Source organism: Salvia hispanica, chromosome 2 (assembly GCF_029641045.1).
Source record: "Salvia hispanica isolate PSC_SH4W2 chromosome 2, Shi_PSC_v1, whole genome shotgun sequence".
NCBI lineage: Eukaryota > Viridiplantae > Streptophyta > Magnoliopsida > Lamiales > Lamiaceae > Salvia > Salvia hispanica.
The window spans coordinates 18,637,792-18,660,427 of NC_142693.1; the positions used below are offsets into that span (position 1 = coordinate 18,637,792).

The 22,636-nt window shown below is 36.8% G+C and overlaps 1 protein-coding gene, 1 long non-coding RNA gene and 1 pseudogene across 3 annotated transcripts; all 3 read right to left on the minus strand.

Annotated features, from left to right (window-relative positions):
- Nucleotides 1-5,336: 5,336 nt before the first annotated feature.
- On the minus strand, nt 5,337-8,502 carry LOC125202580 (uncharacterized; annotated as a pseudogene). Its single transcript, XR_016135372.1, has 5 exons — nt 8,021-8,502; nt 6,860-7,313; nt 6,628-6,720; nt 6,125-6,537; nt 5,337-6,059 (listed from the first exon to the last, which is right to left on the minus strand). The product of XR_016135372.1 is annotated as an uncharacterized LOC125202580 (transcript).
- Nucleotides 8,503-12,407: 3,905 nt separating this feature from the next.
- On the minus strand, nt 12,408-16,849 carry LOC148931732 (uncharacterized). Its single transcript, XR_016134966.1, has 3 exons — nt 16,638-16,849; nt 16,327-16,422; nt 12,408-12,773 (listed from the first exon to the last, which is right to left on the minus strand). It is a non-coding gene; the product is annotated as an uncharacterized LOC148931732 (long non-coding RNA).
- A 129-nt stretch (nt 16,850-16,978) lies between these two features.
- LOC125222551 (calmodulin-binding protein 60 C-like) lies at nt 16,979-22,060 on the minus strand. The gene is made up of 8 exons (XM_048125224.2): nt 21,629-22,060; nt 20,634-20,709; nt 20,309-20,367; nt 19,641-20,134; nt 19,391-19,551; nt 19,105-19,308; nt 18,381-18,612; nt 16,979-18,049 (listed from the first exon to the last, which is right to left on the minus strand). The coding sequence occupies exons 1-8, from the start codon at nt 21,733-21,735 to the stop codon at nt 17,502-17,504; spliced, it is 1,881 nt and encodes a 626-aa protein (XP_047981181.2). The 5' UTR covers nt 21,736-22,060; the 3' UTR covers nt 16,979-17,501.
- Between the last annotated feature and the right edge of the window lie 576 nt (nt 22,061-22,636).

A 22,636-nucleotide genomic window follows, 5' to 3' on the forward strand; every position in this document is an offset into this window, starting at 1 on the left:
TTATTCAGACTCCGGAGCAGCATCTTTATGTCCGTAAGCTGATGGGTTACAAGTTTACGATTGAATACAAGGCCGGAGCGGCCAATAAAGTGGCCGACGCATTGTCGCGTCGCGATGAGGGGGCTGCGGGCGATGCTGCCCTTCTTTCGGCTTTAGCTCACCCAATTCCCGATCTTTTGGGGCTGTTGCGTGAGGAGACGGCGGTGTCACCGGAGTTATGTGCCTTGCGCAGCGAAATTGAGGCAGGCACAGCTAATCCCAAGTATACCGTGTCAGATGGGTTGATTTATTGGGGGCGTCGTATTGTGGTGGGCAAGGACTCGCCCCTGTGCAACACACTGCTGCACGAACACCACAGCACGCCGTTGGCGGGGCATCCGGGTTTTGATCGTACGCTGCGTCGCTTGATTGTGTCATTTTATTGGCCCAATATGCGAAATGATGTCAAGGCTTTTGTCGCTTCTTGCATTACTTGCCAAACCACGAAGTATTCCACGCAGAAACCCGCAGGGTTATTGCAGCCGTTGCCGATACCGTCTCAGGTTTGGGAGGATGTCTCGATGGATTTTGTTGTGGGGTTACCTCCATCGAGGGGTTATACTGCTATTATGGTTGTGGTGGATCGTTTGTCGAAGTATGCTCACTTTGCACCCTTGCTGGCGCGTTTTGATGCCTTGCGAGTAGCGCGTTTGTTCATCGACACAGTGGTAAAGCACCATGAGTTCCCGAAGACTCTTGTCTCTTATCGTGACCCGGTATTTTTGAGTGATGTGTGGACGGACATGCTCCGCCTCAGTGGCACCACGCTACACTTCTCCACGGTGTATCACCCACAGTCCGACGGTTAGACGGAGGTCCGTAATCGAGGTTTGGAGAAATACTTGCGAGCTTTCGTTGCTGATCGCCCATCGAAGTGGACGGCTTTCCTGCCTTGGGCGTAACTCGCCCTGAATTGTTTTCACAATGAGAGCATCGATATGTCACCTTTAAAAGCGCTCTATGGGCGAGAACCGCCGCCCCTGGTGGCTGTGCAGCCTTCTGCAGGTCGCATTCGGAATGAGCCGACGGTAGCGACAATGATTGAGGAACGCGCGACGCTTCTAGTGGAGTTGCGGCGTGCTTTAGAACGCGCGCAGCAGCGTATGCGCCTGTCCGCGAATCATCACCGGCGAAATGTGCAGTTTGAGGTGGGGGATAAGGTCCTTTTGAAGCTGCAAAATTATCGGCAACACTCTGTCGCGAAGCCCCTTTCTGCAAAGCTCGCATGAAGATTTTACGGTCCTTTTACCGTCATCGAGAAGGTCGGCCCTGCTGCTTATCGTCTGCAGCTTCCGCCCGGAGCACGCATTCATGATGTTTTCCATGTCAATCTACTTTGACCCTTTGTGGAGGGGGGATCGTCGCTGGAGCAGGTTGACTTACCAGGGGAGTTCGTGGGCGTTCGCTCAGTAATCAAGCCAGCCAGAATTTTGGAGCATCGTGTCGCGCTGCGAGACGGACAGCCGGTGGAGGAGGCGCTGATCTAGTGGTCTGGGGACGAGGACAGCCTTGCTTCGTGGGAACCGCTGGATGTTATAGCCGAACGTTTTCCGTCACTCCTTGCGGACAAGGAGCTTCTTAACGGGGAGGGGATTGATACGGGTACAATTACTCAATCAACGGAGGCAGCACCAACTATGGAAGACTCACCGGAGAGTAACCTGAATGATATACCGGATCTGCCGGAGTCAGAGGAGAGCAGCGAGGACGAGACGGAAGAGTCGGGACGACCGTTGAGGCTAAGAAGGAGGCCGACATGGTTCGGGGATTATGTTTCGCGTTAGATTTATTATTATTGAACTTTTTGCTTAGTTTATTGTTTTACTTTAATTTGGGACTTTTGAGTCGAGCATTTTATAAGTTCCGTTTTGGATTTTCTTGTTGGTTCTTTTCCGAAATGATCGAGTCGAACCAAACCTAGGGTCCTTAGTATAAATAGAAATTTTGTACATTGAAACCCTCAAGAATCATTACAACATAATTTTCCTAATTCCTTTCCTTTCTTTTCATGCACGTTTTTGTCTCTCTCTCAACCCTAGAGAGAAAAGGCGGCGCCGCAATCCGGTGTTCTTCCCTGTTCTGGTCAGATACGAAGCCCTTCGTATCAAAATCCACCGTCTACGTCCTCTCCCAGTTCCAGTCCCTCGGCCTCCCATCAATACGGATTCAACAAAAACCATCATCAAAACCCATCAAACCACAAAATGCCCCAGCTTCCTCTTCCCCTTCAATTCGATCTCGAATTCCCCCAAATCCACGCTCAGCGACGAAATCTTCCTCCCCCAATCCGTTCAACCTCCCTGAATTCAACTCCCTTTTATTCAATCCTTTGGATTCCTCTTCCTCCCGCTCTCCCTCCCAGCCCTTCCAGATGCCCGCTTTTTTACCCCCTAAATCCGCAATGCCCTCTCTCTTCACCGCTAATTTTGATAATGACGGCTTCGATTTGAGCTGCGATCAGAGCTACTTCCGCGGTCCGAACACGGTTTCTGCACCTATGATGATGGGTTTTAACTGATTTAATTCTCAATTTTCGACCCTAGCTGTGGATTGTGGAGTGGGATTGAATCCCAACAGGACTAAGCTGTTGAGGCCTCTCGAGGTTCAGCCGCCGGTGGGAGCACAGTCGACTCTGTTTCAGAAGAGGGCGGCGCTGCGGCAGAGCTCGAGGGAGCAGAATTTGGGGGCTATGAGCTCGAAGAGCGACGAGGGCTTGACAAGCGTTGACGATGCAGAAGAGATAAAATTGGGGAGGAAGAGGAGCTTTGATGATGAAATGGAGGATATAGGCGCTGATAGAATTAGAAATTAAGAATTTTAATCAGGTGTAACTAATTACAATAAAAAAGGTTAATTTTTGGTCAGAACATGATTAAATGACGTTGACCGTCTATTTTAGACGGTTCTATTAATTTAGGACTGATTCCGATCTGAGTTTATTTGTGAGGGACCAAATAATAAAAAAGATGATGTTCATGACTAAATTGATAAAACGATCATATGTTTAGGACCGGACCTTTACTCTTTATTTTTTTTTAATTCTAACACATTTTGGGTATGCAATGTAACAAACTCAAATCACTTTATGTAGTTTAATACCTGACACCAATGGTCTCGGATTTGAGACTACCATGATACAACCGTTAAATTTCGAGAGATTTCGGAGAAAGGAATTAAATCTGCCGACCTTTCGTAATTTGTGACAAAAATTCACAGATCTTTGTAAATTGCGAATTTTTCAGAATAAGAGAGTTTTGTCTTTTTATCTTTTTTCCTTGCTTTTTTCGTAGTATTATTTTTCTCACAGAATTTAAGTATTGACCAAACTAAAGCGTCATCGTACCTTATTGGTTAAATATTAGACACTATCAAATATTGATTAAAACTATTAATTTGTCATTTAATAGTAATTTTAATAATTAAAAAAAATTATTGATATTTAAAAATTGAAATTTAAAATTTAATTTTATAAAATTAAATCTAATATTGAAATAAAGAAACAAAGCGAAGGATGACAAAAGGGAAAAGAATGGTAATTTTGAAATAATATCAAATTTAGTACATCACTGTAATAATATCAGATTTAAAATGTAAAAAGACCAAATTGCCTAAACCCCCAAAACCCTCCAAAAGGGTATTTTCGTCACGAAACAGTGAAAAATGACCATTTTTGAGATAAACGCTTAGTCCAGGGTTGTCTGGGGATATTTTTAAAGTCCAGGGTTCATTGGCGAGATAAACGCATAGTCCAGAGACTATTTTTGTAGTTCACTCTTTTTTATATCAACATAGTGTATTACAAATATCAACAATATGACATAAGAATATCAATACTAGTACAAGAAAATATCAACACATATTTATTGAGATTTTTACATGGTTTTATTGAGATTTTTTGATGTATTTGTTGATAAAAATCTGATTATTAACATTTATGAAAACTAAAATAAATAATATTAAATTTCATCATCCGAACTTCGTTGGAACATATGCAATTGAGATCTTTTTGGAATCCTTATAAAATTATCTTTAATTTGATATATTTTTTACGAAAAAATAATTTAAATCGAGAGAGTTACGTAAATTTAAAGTTTTAGGATGATTTTATTAAAAGAGAATTGACATTAATACCCTCTAATTTTATTTATTAATTTTCTTAATTAAAAATATAATCCATGTGGCATTATTTCAACCACTAGATCTTCTAATCTAATGACTAAGATTTAGTCTTAGTATGAGATTGCTAATTAGTTAACAATTGATAACTCCCCTTGGGCAGAAAATAATAAAAAAGAAGAGAAAGAAAAGAGAAAAATTTAAAAATCTCTTTTTTTTTTGTTTTTTTTTCTTCTGAAAAACTCGCATGCCTCGCTCCTATGTTTTGAAAAATCAGCGAATTGAATACTGAATTATGAAAGATTAGTGAATTGAGACCCATATTCCGAAATTTCTTCTGTTAATTTAGCAATAATAAGAATGAAGATAAGAAAGGAAATAAGTAGCTTTGCTGCTTAAAGGCATAATAAGATAGAAGACAAGCTTTGTGAAGGAAAAGATAGTGCTTTGATTGCTTGAATATCAGGTACAATGAGCTCAGTTTAAATACGAAACAAGGGAGATGCTAGAATCTCAATAGCTAAACATGGCTAACAAGAGAGACAAATTCGTCTTTGATGAAATAAATGCAAGACTTCTCTTAGTTGCTTCAAAAAAGACGGATTGGAAGATACCCATAGATAAAATCGATACTTTGCCTCAAAGGTGAGGTTATTTCCCGGATGTCCGAGCTCGATCCCCGGACGTACCCATTTCTGGATCCCTCTCTCAGGTTCGTCGATCCTCTCAAGTTTCTTAGCGCAGTTAATAGAAAAATTGTCCCCAAGGCAACCACTTGTGTCTTTCTTGGATATGCTCAGTCCGGGTATAGATGCTATGCTCGAACAACAGGGACGAAACTGGGACTGAGTCTGCGACTACTCTTATAAATAAGCAAAAAGAAATGACTCAACAGAAGGTACTCGGCTTCTGTGCTGGACTTGGATACAGTTTCTTCTTTCTTGGTTTTCCAAGCGATCAATGATGAGCCAAGGAAAAGAAAAAGACAGGTCCTGCATCTCCTACCTAATGCAATTGACCGGCCCGCCATCTCTTTCCTTCAATAATGCCTTTGCTTCAAGACGCTATTTACCAGGAAAAAGACACTACCTTTTTTTTTGGAATTGAAAAAGCCGAAGGGGCGAACGAGCGCTGCGGTAACGAGCCGTAAGAAAGATGAGCAGAGCATTCCTTCCATCACATTACAAACAACACGTTATAACTTAAGTCCTTCAATCTCTCGGGCTGAATAGTGTGGAGCTATCAGCTTCGACAGTGTCTGGGATTAGTATTTTAGGAACAGGGAGGCCCAATCTCGTAAAAATGCCCCTAAAAAACGATTTTGCACTCTCTCTGGGAATGATTTTGAAAATCCTCCTCATTACATTATAAAGCTGAACAGTTATAAAAATGACAAGCACAACGTACAACAGAACCATTATGGATACAACAAGCGCTTTCCTCTCCTGAACGTAGACCAGAAAAAACGCGGACAAGAATGCAGAGATGACAAACAGCACAGAGAGCAAGAGAGCAGACATTGAAAGCCTCAAAGTAAGTGGCAACACGAAAAACTGTTGTGGTTTGTAATTAGATGAAATGATGTACCAAAAACCTATGATGCTCAAGGTTGAGCTAGACAAAGCCAAGACTTGGAATATGATGAAAGCGGCCGACCATTTCTCCTTCAAGAGTATAGGAATCCCTGTGTTTTGATCGAAACCCCCTGGGGGAGCAAAGGCAGCAGCAAACACCAACGATAAAACAATAGTCGAGATGAGCATGCAAGATTCCGCTGTGCTCTTCATATATACCTGGCCTTTTGATAACAATTCCTCGTGCTCTTTCCAGAATAAGTCTGCAGGTGTATATCCTTCATCATTTCTCATCTCCTTGTAATTAGGCGGTGCAACGTTATCCACTATCTGCATGTTTTTGGAAGAGAATCAAATCAAGTCTATATTAGCTAATAAGTTTTCTAGTTTCTCACCTTGAACCAATCAACCGCTCCTTGAATTTGAACATCATGCTCACCTACAGTCTCCAGCCCCTTGGGATGTATTGATTTTGCAGCCGAATGTAAAAAGTTATTACCTTCGTTGTTTACTGAGAATGTATTGCAATTTTTAACACCTTTTTTGTTCATGACGAGTTCAAGCATCTCCTTACGTCGATGCATAGCAATGATGTGGATGATAGAGTTTCCATGTTCGTCGGTTTGTGTTAAGAGACGAGGGCAATCGAAAGAAATCATCTTTATAAAACGCATGTTGCCTACTTTCGCTGCATCATGTAGAATGGGAGGATTATTCATCGGCTCCAGCACTTCACCGAACAGAGTTCTGTTAATATTTCTCCAGAGCATCTCAGCCAACAGATCAGCTTTCGGATTTCCATCATCTCCTAATAAATCAAATCAAGAGCAACCCAAGTTTTCCATGAATATATTTGGAATTTTACAAGTTAGAATGGTGAATGTGCATGATTAGATACCCAGTCGAGCCAAGACATGCAAAGCTGTTCGCTTATCTTTCCCCTTCAATACCGCCAGGTTTGTTTTCGCTTGCACTAATATCAAAGCCATATCTGCGGATGCAAAATACAACATAAATACATAAAAGAGCCTCAAGAGTGTAACATGGAAGACCCAAAATGATAAAAACACGATTGCACAGAGCAACCAAAAATAACAACAATAACAAGTAGAAGGGATGCAGAGAGATACCAAACTTTTTGCCGGTTATAGTGACTACCAAGAGATCAAACCATTTTTCTTCGGTTAGATTAATCTTTACACCCAGCATATGTTTAACTATATTTTCGTATCCATAAGAAACTGCAAGGCATGAAGGGGGTCGTCTGGTACTGGTTTACTGTATTGACGATATTTGGTCTGGCATTAATCATGGCACGAACAAGATCAAAATCACCATCCATTACTGCATTGCAACATGCTGTGTAGCCATTCACATCAAACACCTCTAAAATCTCCCATCCCACCATGTCAATTAGTTTGCACACAAAATCTTTTTTTTTCTTAGACATAGCTAGATGAATAGCTTTGTCGCCTTGATCCGTTAAGTCCATCCATTTTAATCGCTCATATCTGCTCAAAAGAACTTCAGCTGCTACCCAATCGCCTTCGATTGCAGCTGTATGCATTAATTTACCCAGATTCTCTGTTTGAATATTCAAATAATGTTAATGGTGACGACTTCGTAATTATGAAGAGAAATGCAATCCATTATTTGTAGAAACAGTTCATACTATCTAAGTGAATAGATGTTAGGGGTTTGGTACTCGGAATTAGAATTAGAATTTTATGGAAATGAATTGGAAAATTAGAATTCAATTCCAAATCCTTTTGTTTTGGTAGAATGGAATAAGTGCTACCAATTGAATTTGAAAAATTGTTCCAATGCCAACACAAACACACATTCCACACACTTACTACATACACACATTATGCACACACACAACTCACTATATACAAACTATATGCGCGGGTACACACACACTACATGCAGTTCGTGCGTGTGTGTGTGTTATGTGTGCTGTGAGTATGTGTGAATGTATCTAATTTTGTAGTAACTACTTGTCCAATTATCTACAGTTGAATTCAAATGGTCCCTCAATTTTGCGCAATGGAGCCTTACTACATACTTGAACAAAGGATTCTTCGAGATACTTCTCCAGGTACGGAATTTTTATTTAAACATAACTTTTCCTTCCAAAGGGGCATCCAATTCAAATACTAGCAAAAAAATTAGGGTTCTGCGATTTTCATTCCTAAATCCCAAATCCATCGGATCAGATTCTATTATCCGCAGTGACCTCGTTGACTTTAATGGTTTTCAGGCTATACATTAGGAGAAAAGAAAATGACCTGTCAATAATGCAGCATCTTCTGGCATATGAATTGAGACACCATCTCCAGACTCCATTTATGTGCGTGCTAAGCTTCGAAATTTGATTTCACAAACAAGATAAGTCCTTAATTTGTCTGATTCAAGAAGCGGGGCAGTTGACTGTACAATTTTATTCATACACTGAGTATTGAACTCAGTGATGAAATTAACAATTCTTGGGCAAAAAGCCACTTCTTCCAGTAGATCACCCGAGCCTGGTGGAATATGCGCCCATGTTCACCCAGGGAATGGCTTGTGGTATCCACCCGGTCTGGATGGTGCGCTGTCCTCTGGGCCACCCAGTCTGGCTCTGGTCCTCCTTCTGAATCCTCGGCTTGGATTTCGAGGACCATATTCACGACCTTAATCTTGGACTTATGAATTCTATCTAGGATCAATTGTACCAACGAGCATGGATATGGCGTCATTGATCTCGTCCAAGACTGGTGGCATTTTATCACATCCCTATATATTTATGTAGGGGTGCATTAGAAATAACAACTAGAATTAGAGTAATAACAATCAAACAACAGTGCAACTGCATATCCTTTTTCATAGCCTATCATAGGCATTTGATGAAGGTTGCGACCTTTGTGCGATCTTGTACCATCATAATGGCCATAACTTCTTCATCCGAGTTCCGATTGAGGCGTACAAGGTACCCACGCGAAGCTATTTCAAAGACGAAGATAATGATAGTAAGATAAAAGAATTTGGACATTGTCTTAATAGGAAACGAACAGTTTGAATCAGACCGGAAAACCTGACATGGGAAAATAGCAACCAACAATAAAGTTCGTGACATTACACGAACTTTTTAAAGTTCGTGGGAAAAACCGGAATTCATGGAAAGTTGGTGACTTTAAAAGCAGTTACCCCTATCTATTACTATAACAATAAATTGATGCAAAAACATATAGAGAATAACTGAACTGGTAGAATAAAAACTCAATGAATTGAGAACTCTCGAGTATAAAACTCAAAGTAAACATATTATTCAAAGTCTGTGTTTTTAATTTAACAATAATGTATTTATATAAGCAAAGGAAAATCCTAATTATAGTACAAAATAAAACTAAAAAGATATAAACAAAAAATAAATCTTAATTTGATAGAAGGACAAACAATTAATATTTTTCCACTATTATATCTATTGACTAGAAAATTAATAAAAAAAAAAAATAACTTGCTTATCCTCCAAGTCAGGTTGGAATTGCATCATAAATCTTTATTACTATAATGAGTTTATAACATATATAGTAAATTTACTATAAATATAAAACTTCATTACCATAATTATATTGTTTTCTATTTGTTTAAAGTAGTGATTTAGAGACATAATGTCTCCAAGCCATAATACCCTTATGTATATTTGCTATACATATAATTTACATTGTGACTAATTTACCGTAACATTATAGTATTAAATAGATATATACCTAATTAAGGAAAATTTAACCACATTAGTTATTCTTATCTAAATGCATTTATGTTAATTGGAGATAAACTTAATCGTGCACTATAGTAATGAATTTAAAAAAAATTCAATCAAAACCATTCTTGTCGTGTAAATTTTTAAAACAATTAATTAAAAATCAGTAATTTAGATTATCAATATTAATTAACACACTACATAACTAAATTATTATATTTAATTGTAAAATAATTTGATAACTTAAATAGCATTATATGATTTTTCAAATAGATTTTTATTTAATCATTCAATAATTTAATTTTTAGTCTTTTCTTTATCCGTTGTGCTATTCTTTCATAACTTATTTTTTCGTTAAATTTTCTGAAACATTTTGTCAATATAGTAACAATGAAATCATTCATTTAATAGTATATGAAAAAATATGTAAAATATTAAACATTTATCTTATTCAGATTGGTTTATATAATAAAATAATATACTATTTTTTTCATTATCTTTTCAATTTTTTTGTTATTTTTCTTTGCTTTAATTAAATTTAATATTTTTTATTTAATTAAGCTAGGGCGTCTAATATATTAATATAACTATATAGTTTTAAAATATTAAATAGATGAATTAAGAAAATACATTTAATTTTTATTCAGATTTGAACGTATCGTTTTAAATATTAAAAATCAAAGAAATTATTAATTTAATATGGAAATAATTGGATGAATCTATTTTTCTCATTTTAGATTATTTTAATATATCACATATCAACTAATTGATTAAGAACTAAAAGTAATAAGAATCATAAACTCTACTAATATTATAAGACAGAGTATTATTTTTTTAGTGTTAGGAATTCTAATATTTGCAAAAAAAAGAGAGAGGAAATATTAAATATGTAGCTTTAAAATGTTAAATATATAAGTTAAGAACATGTGTTTATATTTTTAATTGAATTGTAATATTTTTTTTAAAATAAAATTTTGAAACGTAAAAAATTAACATCAAACTTATGAAAAATTTAAAATCAAAACCACATACTCAATTAGTATCAACACAGTATAGATAAAATTTAAAATTTTACTTTGTTCCATGATATAGTGAACTTAGTTAAAAACTTTAATATTTTATTAAAAAGAAAAGAGAAAATACGAGCTATAGCATTAAAATATTAAAGAATTGAGCAAAGAGCTATAAAAAAGAAAATAATTATACAAATTTAAGGATATAAATTTAATTTCAGTATACAAATTTAAATCGGTGTTCCCTAACTTTTTGAAAGTAAATTTTGAAAGGATAAATAATTTCTGATTTTTGACACCATGCAAGAATTTAATTTCAGTATACAAATTTAAATCATTGTTCCCTAACATTTTGTCCATTAATAAAATAAAAGATATATAAATTTCAAATCTTAATTTTGATGCTCTAAGAACTCATGCAATTAAATTGATTTGTTACTTTTATAAATATAAATTCCAGATTCAATAATGTTTTGTAAAAATAAAATTAAGATTGAGTATTAAATCTATTAAGTACTTATAAGTTTAGAATTTAAAAAGTATTATATAAAGTATTATTTAAATAAAGGTTAATTCGTTATATTAAATTAAATTTAAATAAACTAATATTACGTGATTCAAGTTAGAAAGAATAATTCAAAATTTAGCATTGTTGGACTTGGAGTAATTAAAATTTGGAAATTTATGTAATACTTTTGTTTGAAGAAATATCTACTCCAAATGGAATTTGGAACGTTTTGGTAGGGATGAGAGATTGGTGTGAAAATTTGAGTATTTATTTGCTTAAATCAATCCATCCATAAATATACACACAATTTTCCTAAACAAGTAATACTTAAATACAAATAAATGTTTTATATACATAAGGGTAGTATGGTATATGTACAAAACATAAATTTAAATAAAAATTTAAAATAATCTAAAATGACTATTTTAATCTCATTATGGCATTATGTCTTGGAGACATTATGTCTCTAAAATATTTTTCTTGTTTAAATATATAACGTCTGTTACTATTGCCTTCAACTATTAGTCATTATGAATTTATATTGTTATTTAAATTATCTTCGTCATTATGTTGTATAAAAAGTCTAAATTAAGTTTTGCAAAATAAATTAATGACAGTTATCGCCAAAATGATATTCTAGTTATTTTCTTCAAAATGACAGACTATCAGTTAGAAGGAACTGGATCCTCTGCTGTGCTCTTTAGCACAGCAGGATATACGGTGCATTAAACGCACAGCTCATAACATAAAACGCAGCAGGTATGCTTCTTTTCTTTCATTTGCTTTTTATTTTTTTATTCATCTTTATTTACTTTTTTAGTTACAATTATTTATGAGGATTTATTCCTAAATCATAATTAGCTATTTTTAAAATATACATTAATAAAAAATGTAAATAAGGAGAAATAAAAAAACGTAAAGAATCATAACTACAAAAGTAAATAAAAATGAATAAAAAATAAAAAGCAAATGAAAGAAAAGAAGCATACCTACTGCGTTTTATGTTGTGAGCTGTGCGTTTAATGCACCGTATATCCTGCTGTGCTAAAGAGCACAGCAGAGGATCCAGTCCCCAGTTAGAATGACATTTTTGTAAATATGTAAAAAATCATTTTTTATATATTGATAATAAATATGTGCTTTATTGGACAGTTTAACAAACTAGCTTTTATAAAATAATATCGAGATATAGGTTGCCTTTAGGCCATGTTCCAGAATAATGTACTACCAAAATACTTATTTTTTTCAAAATTTTATAAATTTGGCATAGTGTCAATCCTAGTAATACATAGACCAGTGGAGGCAAGCAAATGGAATTAATTGTACTAATGTTGAAATCAGTGATAACGGCTCTTGAAATATTGATATCCTCAATAACTTCACCCGCCCAAAATCTTCTCACACCAATTCTTTCATTTTGTCGTTTTCCGTTACATAACTTCCCGACCATTGAGAAAATGTTGCCTTGCCGAATTTGTTAAACAAAAATGTATATATTCGGAATTAAATTATAGTAAAACGAGAAAGATCTAAATGTTTGTCCCATATACACAGCCCATGCAGTGAAGAGTGTCACTAGAGAAGAAAAGCATCTCAAAATGAGACAAACTTAGTTTGTAAGGTAGGTAAGTGCAGCCAGTAGCTAGTAATGGCGGATGCTATAGTTTCAATAGTGGTGGAGAGAGTTGCAAGCATTATACAGGATCAGATTCGCTATGGTGTCAACTTGGCTGGTGGCATGGAGATGGCGCTTCTCGAACTTTCCAACATGCTCAGCACTATCAAAAATATGAATGAATTACATATGAGACAAGCGGATGATCAAAGAGTCAAGAATTGGTTGAAGAAGCTCCAAAACATGGCTTATGAGATAGACGACATTTTGGATGAATGTAACTACTCTCTTCGCGAACATAATATGGAAGCTTCTGTTGAGCCTGAGATTGAGGTAGGCTGCTCCTCCATCCCATCTTCATGTTTATGTTTCAAGAAAGCTTATGTTCGTCGTGATATTCTCATGAAAACACAAAATGTGAAAGTCAAGCTTGATCATGTTCTAAAGGAGAGCAATGATTTTAATCTTTCCATCTCTCAGCCTGCAACTGATCATATGCGAGAATCTTGGAAATTCCAATCGATGCCTTATATTGAACAAGAAAAAGTTCATGGCGTGGATATAGATAGTAAAAAGAGAGAAATAGTGAGGAAACTGGTGCTTAGTAGTGGTGATACCCAAATTTTGTCTATAGTTGGGATGATGGGAATCGGGAAGACGACTCTTGCTCAACATATTTACAACGATTCTCAACTAACGGAGGATATTTTTGATTTAAAAATTTGGGTATGTGTTTCTAATAATTTTGATGTGGCTAGTGTTGCCACAAAAATTGTTGCGGACGTCACAAGAGATTTTAGTGCTCTAAGTACCTACCCAGTGTACACGCTAATACAAAAACTAAGAGATTGTATTTCAGGAAAGAAGTTCCTTCTCGTCCTTGATGATGTTTGGACAAGCGAATGGGAGTTCCTGAAAACCTTTCTCAGTTTTGGTGCACTAGGTAGTAAAATTCTAGTGACAACAACAAATGAAAGCGTTGCTAAAACGTTGGGTACCTTAGACGATGATATCTATCACCTAGGAGAACTTAGTGATGAAGAGTGTTGGTTAATATTACGTGATAAATCCCTCATAGGAAAGAGTGAGGAGGAATGTGAAGTATTCAAGGTTGTTGGCATAAAAATAGCTAGGAAGTGCAAGGGACTTCCACTTGCTGCAAATGTTTTCGGAGGACTTTTGCGGTTTAAGACTAGTTTGCTAGATTGGGAATATGTAGAGAAGAGTGAAAAATGGCAATTGGAGATTGCAAAATCAGATATGTTTCCTCGTTTTGTTTTAAGCTACAATAAGTTGTCCCTGGCTCATAAGCGTTGTTTTTCATATTGTGCTGCCTATCCTAAAGATTCTCGATATCATGCGGAGTCTCTCATAGAAGAGTGGATGACGCTTGGTTATCTAGGCTATTCTAGTGGAGATAGTGAAGTGGAACGCAAAGGGCGAGATTGCTTGGACAATTTAGCAATGTGTTGGTCTTTGTTTCAAGACATTAAGAAAAGTGAGTCAGGAGGAGAAATAGAATGGTGCAAAATGCATGATATATTTCATGATTTTGCTCTATTTCTTTGGGAGGATAATGAGGATGCTGAAATGAGAAATAGGAGTTGTGAAGTTTGTGACCCTCTCTCAATTTTTCAAGCTCAAGAGCATCGTAGCTTAATTTGGGAAAAGATAATTCCTCTTCATCTTTGTGATTGTGTTACAAGTGTTAGGATATTAAAAGTTGAGAATGGACTTCCTCCGGTGGGACTGGAAAGGTTGATTCACCTGAGATTGTTGGAATTTAGCGGTATGGCATTGTCAAAGGATGTCCTCAAAATCATATGTAGGTTTTATTTCTTACAAACTCTTTCCCTAGCAAGGTGCAACATATTTGAGATTTCACGAGAAATTGGGAATTTGGTTCATTTAAGGCGACTTGACTTAAGTGGGAATGAAGAATTAAAGGAGTTGCCACAGAGCATGTATAGTTTGGTTGAATTGCGAACTCTTTCCTTAGCATACTGCTCTCTAAAAGAGATTCCTAGAGAAATTGGGAATTTGGTTGAGCTAAGACGACTTGACTTAAGTTGGAATGAAAAATTAAAGGAGTTACCAGAGAGCATGTATAATTTGGTTGAATTGCGAACTCTTTCCTTAGCATACTGCTCTGTAGAAGAGATTCACGAAGAAATTCGGAATTTGGTTCAGTTGAGAAACCTTGACTTAAGTGGGAACGTACTGTTAAAGGAGTTACCAAAGAGCATGGGGTGTTTGGTTGAATTGCGAACTCTTTCCTTAGCATACTGCTCTCTCAAAGAGATAGGTAGAGAAATTGGGAATTTGATTCGATTAAAACAACTTGACCTACGTTGGAATAGAGAATTAAAGGAGTTGCCAGTGAGTATTCATAAGTTGGTTGAACTGCAAATCTTGAAGATTGAAGGCACAAAGGTGCATCACAGTTTGCCTGAAGCAGTAGGTCAGTTAAGTAATCTTACACTGGAATTGAGAGAACTCAAAGTAGGTGGTCATTACAACAGGTTGGGATTGCTGAAAAAAGTAAAAGATAGTACTGGATCTCTAACATTGGATATATCCTTTAGTACTATGAGTGAAATGTTGGAGTTGGTTAAGGATGCTCGAGAAGCACAGTTGAAGATACTCTTTCAAGAGCTCGAAAAACTCAAAATATCTTTTGAGGGTACGATGAATGGAAATGAGCCTTCATCATCATCATCACCGTCACCATCATCAATGTGGATGATGTTACTAGACGCTCTCGAGCCCCAGCACGAGTTGAAGCAACTGAAAATCTGGGGATATGAAGGCTCCACGCTTCCTTCCTGGATGTCATCGCCTAACAAATTTATTCAAGAGATCAGTCTCCATTATTTGAGTGAGGTGTCGTCACTGCCAGCTCTGGGGAAACTGCCATTCTTGGAAGTTCTGTACATTGATCATCTCAAGGAAGTAAAGCAGGTTGGAAGGGAGTTTTTAGGAATAGAATCTGCATCTGATGATGATGTTGTTGCATTTCCTAAACTCAAGGAACTGTCATTTGATACGTGCCCCAAGTGGGAGGAGTGGGAGGACATAACGGAGGAAGAAGAAGAATCTGCAGCCATCTCCATCATGCCATGTCTCACAGTGTTGTCTATCATTTCATGCAAGAGTTTGAAGAAGCTGCCCCATCGCCTCCTGCATAAGGCCTCCTCGTCTTTACAGATGTTGGATATTGAGGAATCATCAGAGCTAGTGGCAACCTACAGAGAGGACAAGGAAGGTTCCCCATGGAGATCCATATCGCAACATAATCCTCAACTTTTTCGTTATCTGTAAAGTCTTTTTCTTCCTTTCAAGTCTGTTTTACTTTTTTTGAGATTGTATTTGGGATATTGATATGTATTTTTCTTCTTTGATCATGAATCTTTATTAGATGGATACTCTTTTTCCTTCATGGTATTTTTCCCACAGGGTTTTTTTGCCATGAAGGTTTTGATGAGGTCCGGCCTTGAGAGATCGGTTTGTGTTCTCCAAGGTTTAGGTTTCTTTTTCTCATTTCGCTTCTTTAGTTGAATACCAAAACTTACCGGAGTTTTAACTACTTAAGAGCATCATAAGCCATCTACTTTATTTTGCTTGAAACTTGAAAGAAATTATGCCCTAAAATCTACTCAGCTAATAAACAGTTAAATAAACTTCAAATTACCTAAAATAACCCAAATGTCTTTTACCTTCACTGCTTGTCAACCTTTGTTGTGGCGCATTTGGCTCGTCTTGCAAACAACATGCATTTCTTTTACACGGCTTACGTCCTTTAGAAGTCATACCTGCATATATTGGAATAAAAAGAATACTACAATCAGTCTGACTAGGCATTTCATCAAACATTTGGGGTCTGAAACAAAAATTACTTCAAAATTCATCAAATCGCCTAATAAAACTCATTTCAAAAGTCGAAACTAAGTACTATGTGATTAAAACGTACGGTAGCAACAATATATTACCATGTCACTCATTCTCGGTAACTGATACCGGCACTCACCATGTAAATGTAATCGAATCCTACAATATGGCGAATTTGTTGGTTGAATTACAAGTTTTGTGACAAGTTAGTTGGAAAGAAGAAACAACTGCATGTTGGCAAGACAGATGATGGCATGGACCCCGTGGTGTTTGATAGCTACGTTGGTTATTACAACATCGACGTGATTTTATGTGAGCGAAATGGAGTACATAACGCAGCGAGTATGAAGAGAATCCTGCAGCCCATAACATTGTTTTTGATGGAATGACTGAATTAAGGAGATGACTTGTTGTTCAATGTTATCATTCTTCACTGGTTTAGATTACCAATCATTCAAATTGGCTTCATTAAGGTGTAAATTGAAAGGATATAATTGCATCAGGAATTTTATAATCTTCAAATTTGGAATACAGAGTAATCATACATGAACACCAAAGTTAAAATGCAAAAAGGTATAGTTACAACATAATATCACACTAATACATCCCAAGTCACGAAGGCTGTTATTCGAGCACTTACAACGTTCAATGAGAGTTGAAACACCAAAAACTTCGAGAAATAACGAACAAACAAACATAACATCCACCTCGACGAAGAAAAAAGCTTGCCATTTGAATTTGCCAATCCTCCAGCTTCCGCGGTTATTTCTTGATTCGGTCAGGTGTTAGCCTTCTATGCTATATCTGATGAAGTTAGGACTTGATACCATTACTGGCAAGTCGACCACCCTAGCAATTCGAACAAACAAGTAGAACAACCACAGAGCTCTGCACGTGTTATCAAGTCCGTGGAAGAACCATTTGCCCTCAGATAAGACACAGATACCGGACCAGCATATAAGGTGGATGAACTCTAGAAATGGCAAAAGAGTGAGATTAGCATTTAGTAATCATCCAACTCCACAAGTTGGGCCCTTCTCTCAGCAGCTTTCTTTCTGATGAAAATGCCCCATCTTAGAGCCGCTTTAAGTTTGAGCCACCCGACAACAGCTTTTCCAGATGAACGTGTACGGTCCTCACCAAAACTGAAGCTTGGAGGTGAGAATGGGTTGTAAGTTGAGGATGGAAAACCTTGCTCATTGGCATTGAAAGAAGCATGACCATTCCCATTCATACTAAACATACGCAGTAGATGCTGCATATCATCATTTTCGAGCATTTCATGAGTTCTTACACGAATTTCGTCCTCAGGGATGTCCTCCAGCGCCCTATAAGAAGTAAGATTCGGTGTGACACTGGTAGGGAAGCTAGGAGAGGTTGACAGTGGTGGACCAAGAGCGAGCATGTTATCATTTCCAGATGGCTGAGGTTGTTGCATCGTACTCATGAGCTGGTTAGGAGGATATGAAGGGCTCTCCAATTGCATAGAAACATTGAGATTCATATTGTGCGGTTGAGTAGGAAACTGATTTCCAACATTTTCATGATGAGCTGGAGAAAAACAAAAGCAGACACTGTGAGCAGAATTCGTATTAAAGCAGAACCTGAGAGGGCATATTGAGAATAGCTAAAAAAATGAAAAGCTCCAAAAGAAACTTTCCACAGTTCATGGGGTAATCAAACGACCGAGATCAGACATTCAAGGGATGGAACCACTGGCATTTAGAAAGAAAGAAATCAATTAAATAGAGAGGAAATCCCAAGAACATCACAAGAAAAAATATACGCCATTTTTCACGGCAAGATAGGCCCACTTTCTGCAACCTGGTCAAAATAATTATCCCTAAATTACAGTACCGCATTAAGCCGTGCTTTTGGTTACCTCTTGTAGCCAGTCCAGGGGTGACAGGACTATGTTCAACATGATCTGATGCTGGGAGAGTAGGTAGAGTAAGGTGATCAAAAGAATTAGGCTGATATTGCGATTGAATCCTGTGATCATTTTGAGCATCTGGACTCTTATTTTGATCGAAACCCAGAAAAGATTTGCTATCATATTCTATGACATGCGTCCAGTTGTCATATGCCTTCTTCACTAATGTATCAACAAAGACCTGCCATGAAAACGTATATAAGCTATCTGTTTAACTGCTTATTTCATTTGGCAAAAAATCAAATTTCTTGCCACTAATTCTTTATTGGACCGTTCAAACAGCCAATTTACATTTTAGTAACAACTGAGTTACGGAAGGCCAGAAAAGAGGGGAACATCAGATGTGTAGTAAACTATGGTGTAATAGTGACAGGAAGCAAAATCAGTACAGTTGGCTATCTATTATCCAGCACCTGTTTATGAAGAATTAACCCATGAAATTGTTTACTGGCCCCTACCAATTTTCTTAATAATAATAAAAAAAAAAATTGCTTGCAAACTAACTATGCCTTGACGTAGGCTCAACTGTGGTAAGGCAGCCAAAAATATGATACCATCAAAGAAAATTTAGCCCTTTTCCTAGAGAGAGTAGGCAACATTTTCCAAAACATAGTCATGCAAGTAAAAAAAATTAATTAGACGCCCACTAACATTACTATTTGAAATCACCGACCTTCTGATTGTCAGAAAGGGAATCAACTGAATGATACTGTCCACCAGCAATCAGACCACTCAACTCATAGATATCATTGAATATGACTCCCACATTTCTTGGTTCATCAGGATAGTACACATAGAGTTTTCCACCCAAGACGCATGTCTTTGAGTGCTGTTCGAGAATATCCCACATCTTATTGGACATTCCACTTCCCAGTATCTGCAATGGTCAAAGAGTATCCATTATGAGCATGCAGGAAGGACTATATGAAAAAGACAGGATGAGAAAAAAGATATCTCACATGTCGAAGTTTCTGTGGATCTCTCACTACAAGTCGCAAGAAGTCTTCCACTGTAAATATTCCAGCTTTATTAAGCCTCTTATGGAACGACCCATCTTTACCAATCTTCTCCAATCTCCAAACTTCATCATTAAGTGCCGGCGGATAATGTTTCTTGTATACTACAAAAATTAAACAAGTAAAACAAACTTACATCTCAGGATGAGCATGATGTTATAGAAAATGCTGTTTAAATCAAAGCTAAGCTTACATTCCCCTCTGTGATCCTTGACAGTAAAGGCATCTGTTTTGGCTTCTCGGATTCGAATGCCTTCACAAATACCAGAGGCAACTTTCAGACCAAGTCTAAATTTTCTGCTCCGAATCCAACTAGAGTTGTCAGTGAATGTCAGCTCCCCAATGGTACCAACACCTTGCTTTAAGGTCACTTGCAAGTCTCCAGTAAGCAGCGGCCGCTTTCCCTCTCGCTCTTTCACAATATGAGACTCAAATGTTTCCTGACTCCAGTCATCATCATCCTCATTGTTGAAATCACCTTCAAGCACAACAACATCTAATTTGACTGAAGACTCTGGACCTGATGTCACTAAATGGCCTGTATTTGCATCTAGCAACACAATATGGATCGCAGTACCCTGCTCTCCCTCCACTTTTCCACCTGTAAATAGAGGCAGCGACAACTTCGACCTGAACTGAAGCTGCAAATTTCTACCATCAGGGCCCTCAATTCTTTTTGGAGAAACCCTGCATGTTGATGGTGGAAATCTATTTAACATGAAACCAGCACATAACAAAAAGTTCTATATTTACCTAAGAGTGAGCACAAGAAATATTCTAACTAAACTACTTGAACCAATCAAACAAAACATAGAACAATGGTCATCAGAGCTAAAGAAACTGTAAGCCATAGTACCGTACCTTCCATTTAATTTGGCCGGGCCCAGTTTCGCCAAGGCACGCTCTACCTCTTCACTAACCTGGTAGTCAAAGACTCAAAATGTCATTTCATTCATAAATTACAAGCCATGGATTATCATCCACAATAAACGGAATTTGGAAAGTAAGTAAAGCAAGTTAAGCATATATGTATCAAGGCAGTCAAATAACCAAAAAAATTGACCTTAGCAATAGCATATATTGCAGTCTATTTAGTACATATAGAATCGATAATATCTACTATAATGGGCTTCAAGCATTGGTAACACTGGATGAGTATTCATACCAAAATGGACTATAATCTTACCACTCTACGAAGAATTGGTTCCAACGATGAGCATAGCTTTTGTAGACTATCCACTTTAAGAGCCTCAACAATAACACTGCATTAATGATGAATCATACATTACAAAGTGCCTAGCCAGCCAAGCCTTAGAAATGCAGCAACATTATTACATTGCTTCTAAGCGTTCGAAAATCTTCACATATACGCAAGATGCGAGCACTGTAGTTTAATATGAATAGTTATCTTAGCAACAAAATAAATATGAAGACCAAGCTAGAACTAAGAGCACACATCACACTGAACTGAATCTACTATAGATCAACTAAAGTTGCAATCAGTTCACTCTTGCTATTACAACTTAGTTAATTAAAGTCTTACTTACCATTGCAACTTGTCTAAATAAGATACATCAAATGGAGCATAATTTTGCATACTGAGCTAACAACTATGACGGATGGTTGCATTATTCCACTAAACAATTCTATCACATTCGACGCTTCCAGCACTAATCTCATGACATATACTGATGATATGCATGGAAAGGCATCATGTACCTCCTAAAACCACTGCAACAAAACGGTCCAAGAATTTTTCATAGAGCATATACATGGCAGTTTTTTCTCAATCTAACCTCTAAGTCTTTTTCACTAAGCAAGCACTCGCTTTGCAGCACCATTATCAGCTATTCAAAACTCAACACAATTTTTAACTCAATTCACATCACAAAAATAAAACAAATTATAGCAATAGTATTGATCAACTTAACGCAGATATCACATACAAATAGCAAACACAACAGGCGCATTACAAAATTAATTTAACCCCAAAAACCACCCCCCAAAAAAAGTCAACTCATCAGAAATTTCCCCTCTCCAGCTGAATCTCACTGCAATTTTAAGAATTCAAGCTCAATGTACTCTCCATGAGCTCCAATAGCAATAATGCACACAAAAGATACACATCTCTAATCATCTAGGTATACCTAGATGTCGAAGCCTATTAGAAACTTAGAATACCTAGCGAGAGCGGGTCGTTTCCTATCCGGTTGACCTTCCTCGCTACCGCTCGGATCCAAACTCCGCTTCTCTCTCGCCGCCATACCTTCCATATACTGCCTCTGCATCTTCGCAACAGTTTCCTTATTTTCAAATTCAGGAAAAAGGAATGCACGCCTCCGATAATACTATTTAATTCAGGGAAAATTAAACAGTTTTTTAATACAGATCAGATCTGATCCGATCCAATTCCGATAATTTATCATGAACTGACTGAAATTTTTCGAGTGAAATTGAAGCGAACGTGAGAAGATTCCGACAGTGAAAAATGGGAATATAAGGAGCCGAAAGCGGGAAAAAAAATTGAAATTGCCGGGAACGAGGAGAGAGGTTTCTGGGGAGCTTCAACGAAGCATCGCAGCAACTTCCTTCAGCTCATATGAGTATTCAACATTTCTATTGTGGTGGCTTGGAATAGTAATTTTTGGCCGTTTCTGCTATTGCCACTCTTTTAATTTAATTTTTTATTCTACTTCACTTAATATAACGTGATTAGGGCTATGATAAAAAAAAATCATCATTTTTAGATAACACAAATGTAATTTATAGTTTAGTTGTGATATTCTGATAAAAAAAAAAACTAAAAATGAACTAAGATGAACTCTGTGTGATGTAAAAATGATCTCTGAGTTTTGATATTTATTTTAAAAAATACCCCCTCCGTACCAGATTTGTAGTAACATTTTGCCATAAAAGTCCGTTCTACATTTGGAGTAACATTTAGAATTTACCATATTTGCACATAAAATTTTACCCCATTCACTAAAATTACACTCAAATGCCATTTTATCTATATTAAAATAAATCAAAACAAAAATAAAAAACCAAAAAGTCAAAGAGGGATTCACCTTCAACCAACTCACTTCATTTATTACACACTACATCATCTCACTTCACCATCTCATTTCATTTATTACACACTCCACATCTCACTTCATTAATTACACATTCTACCAATTCCTTAAAACT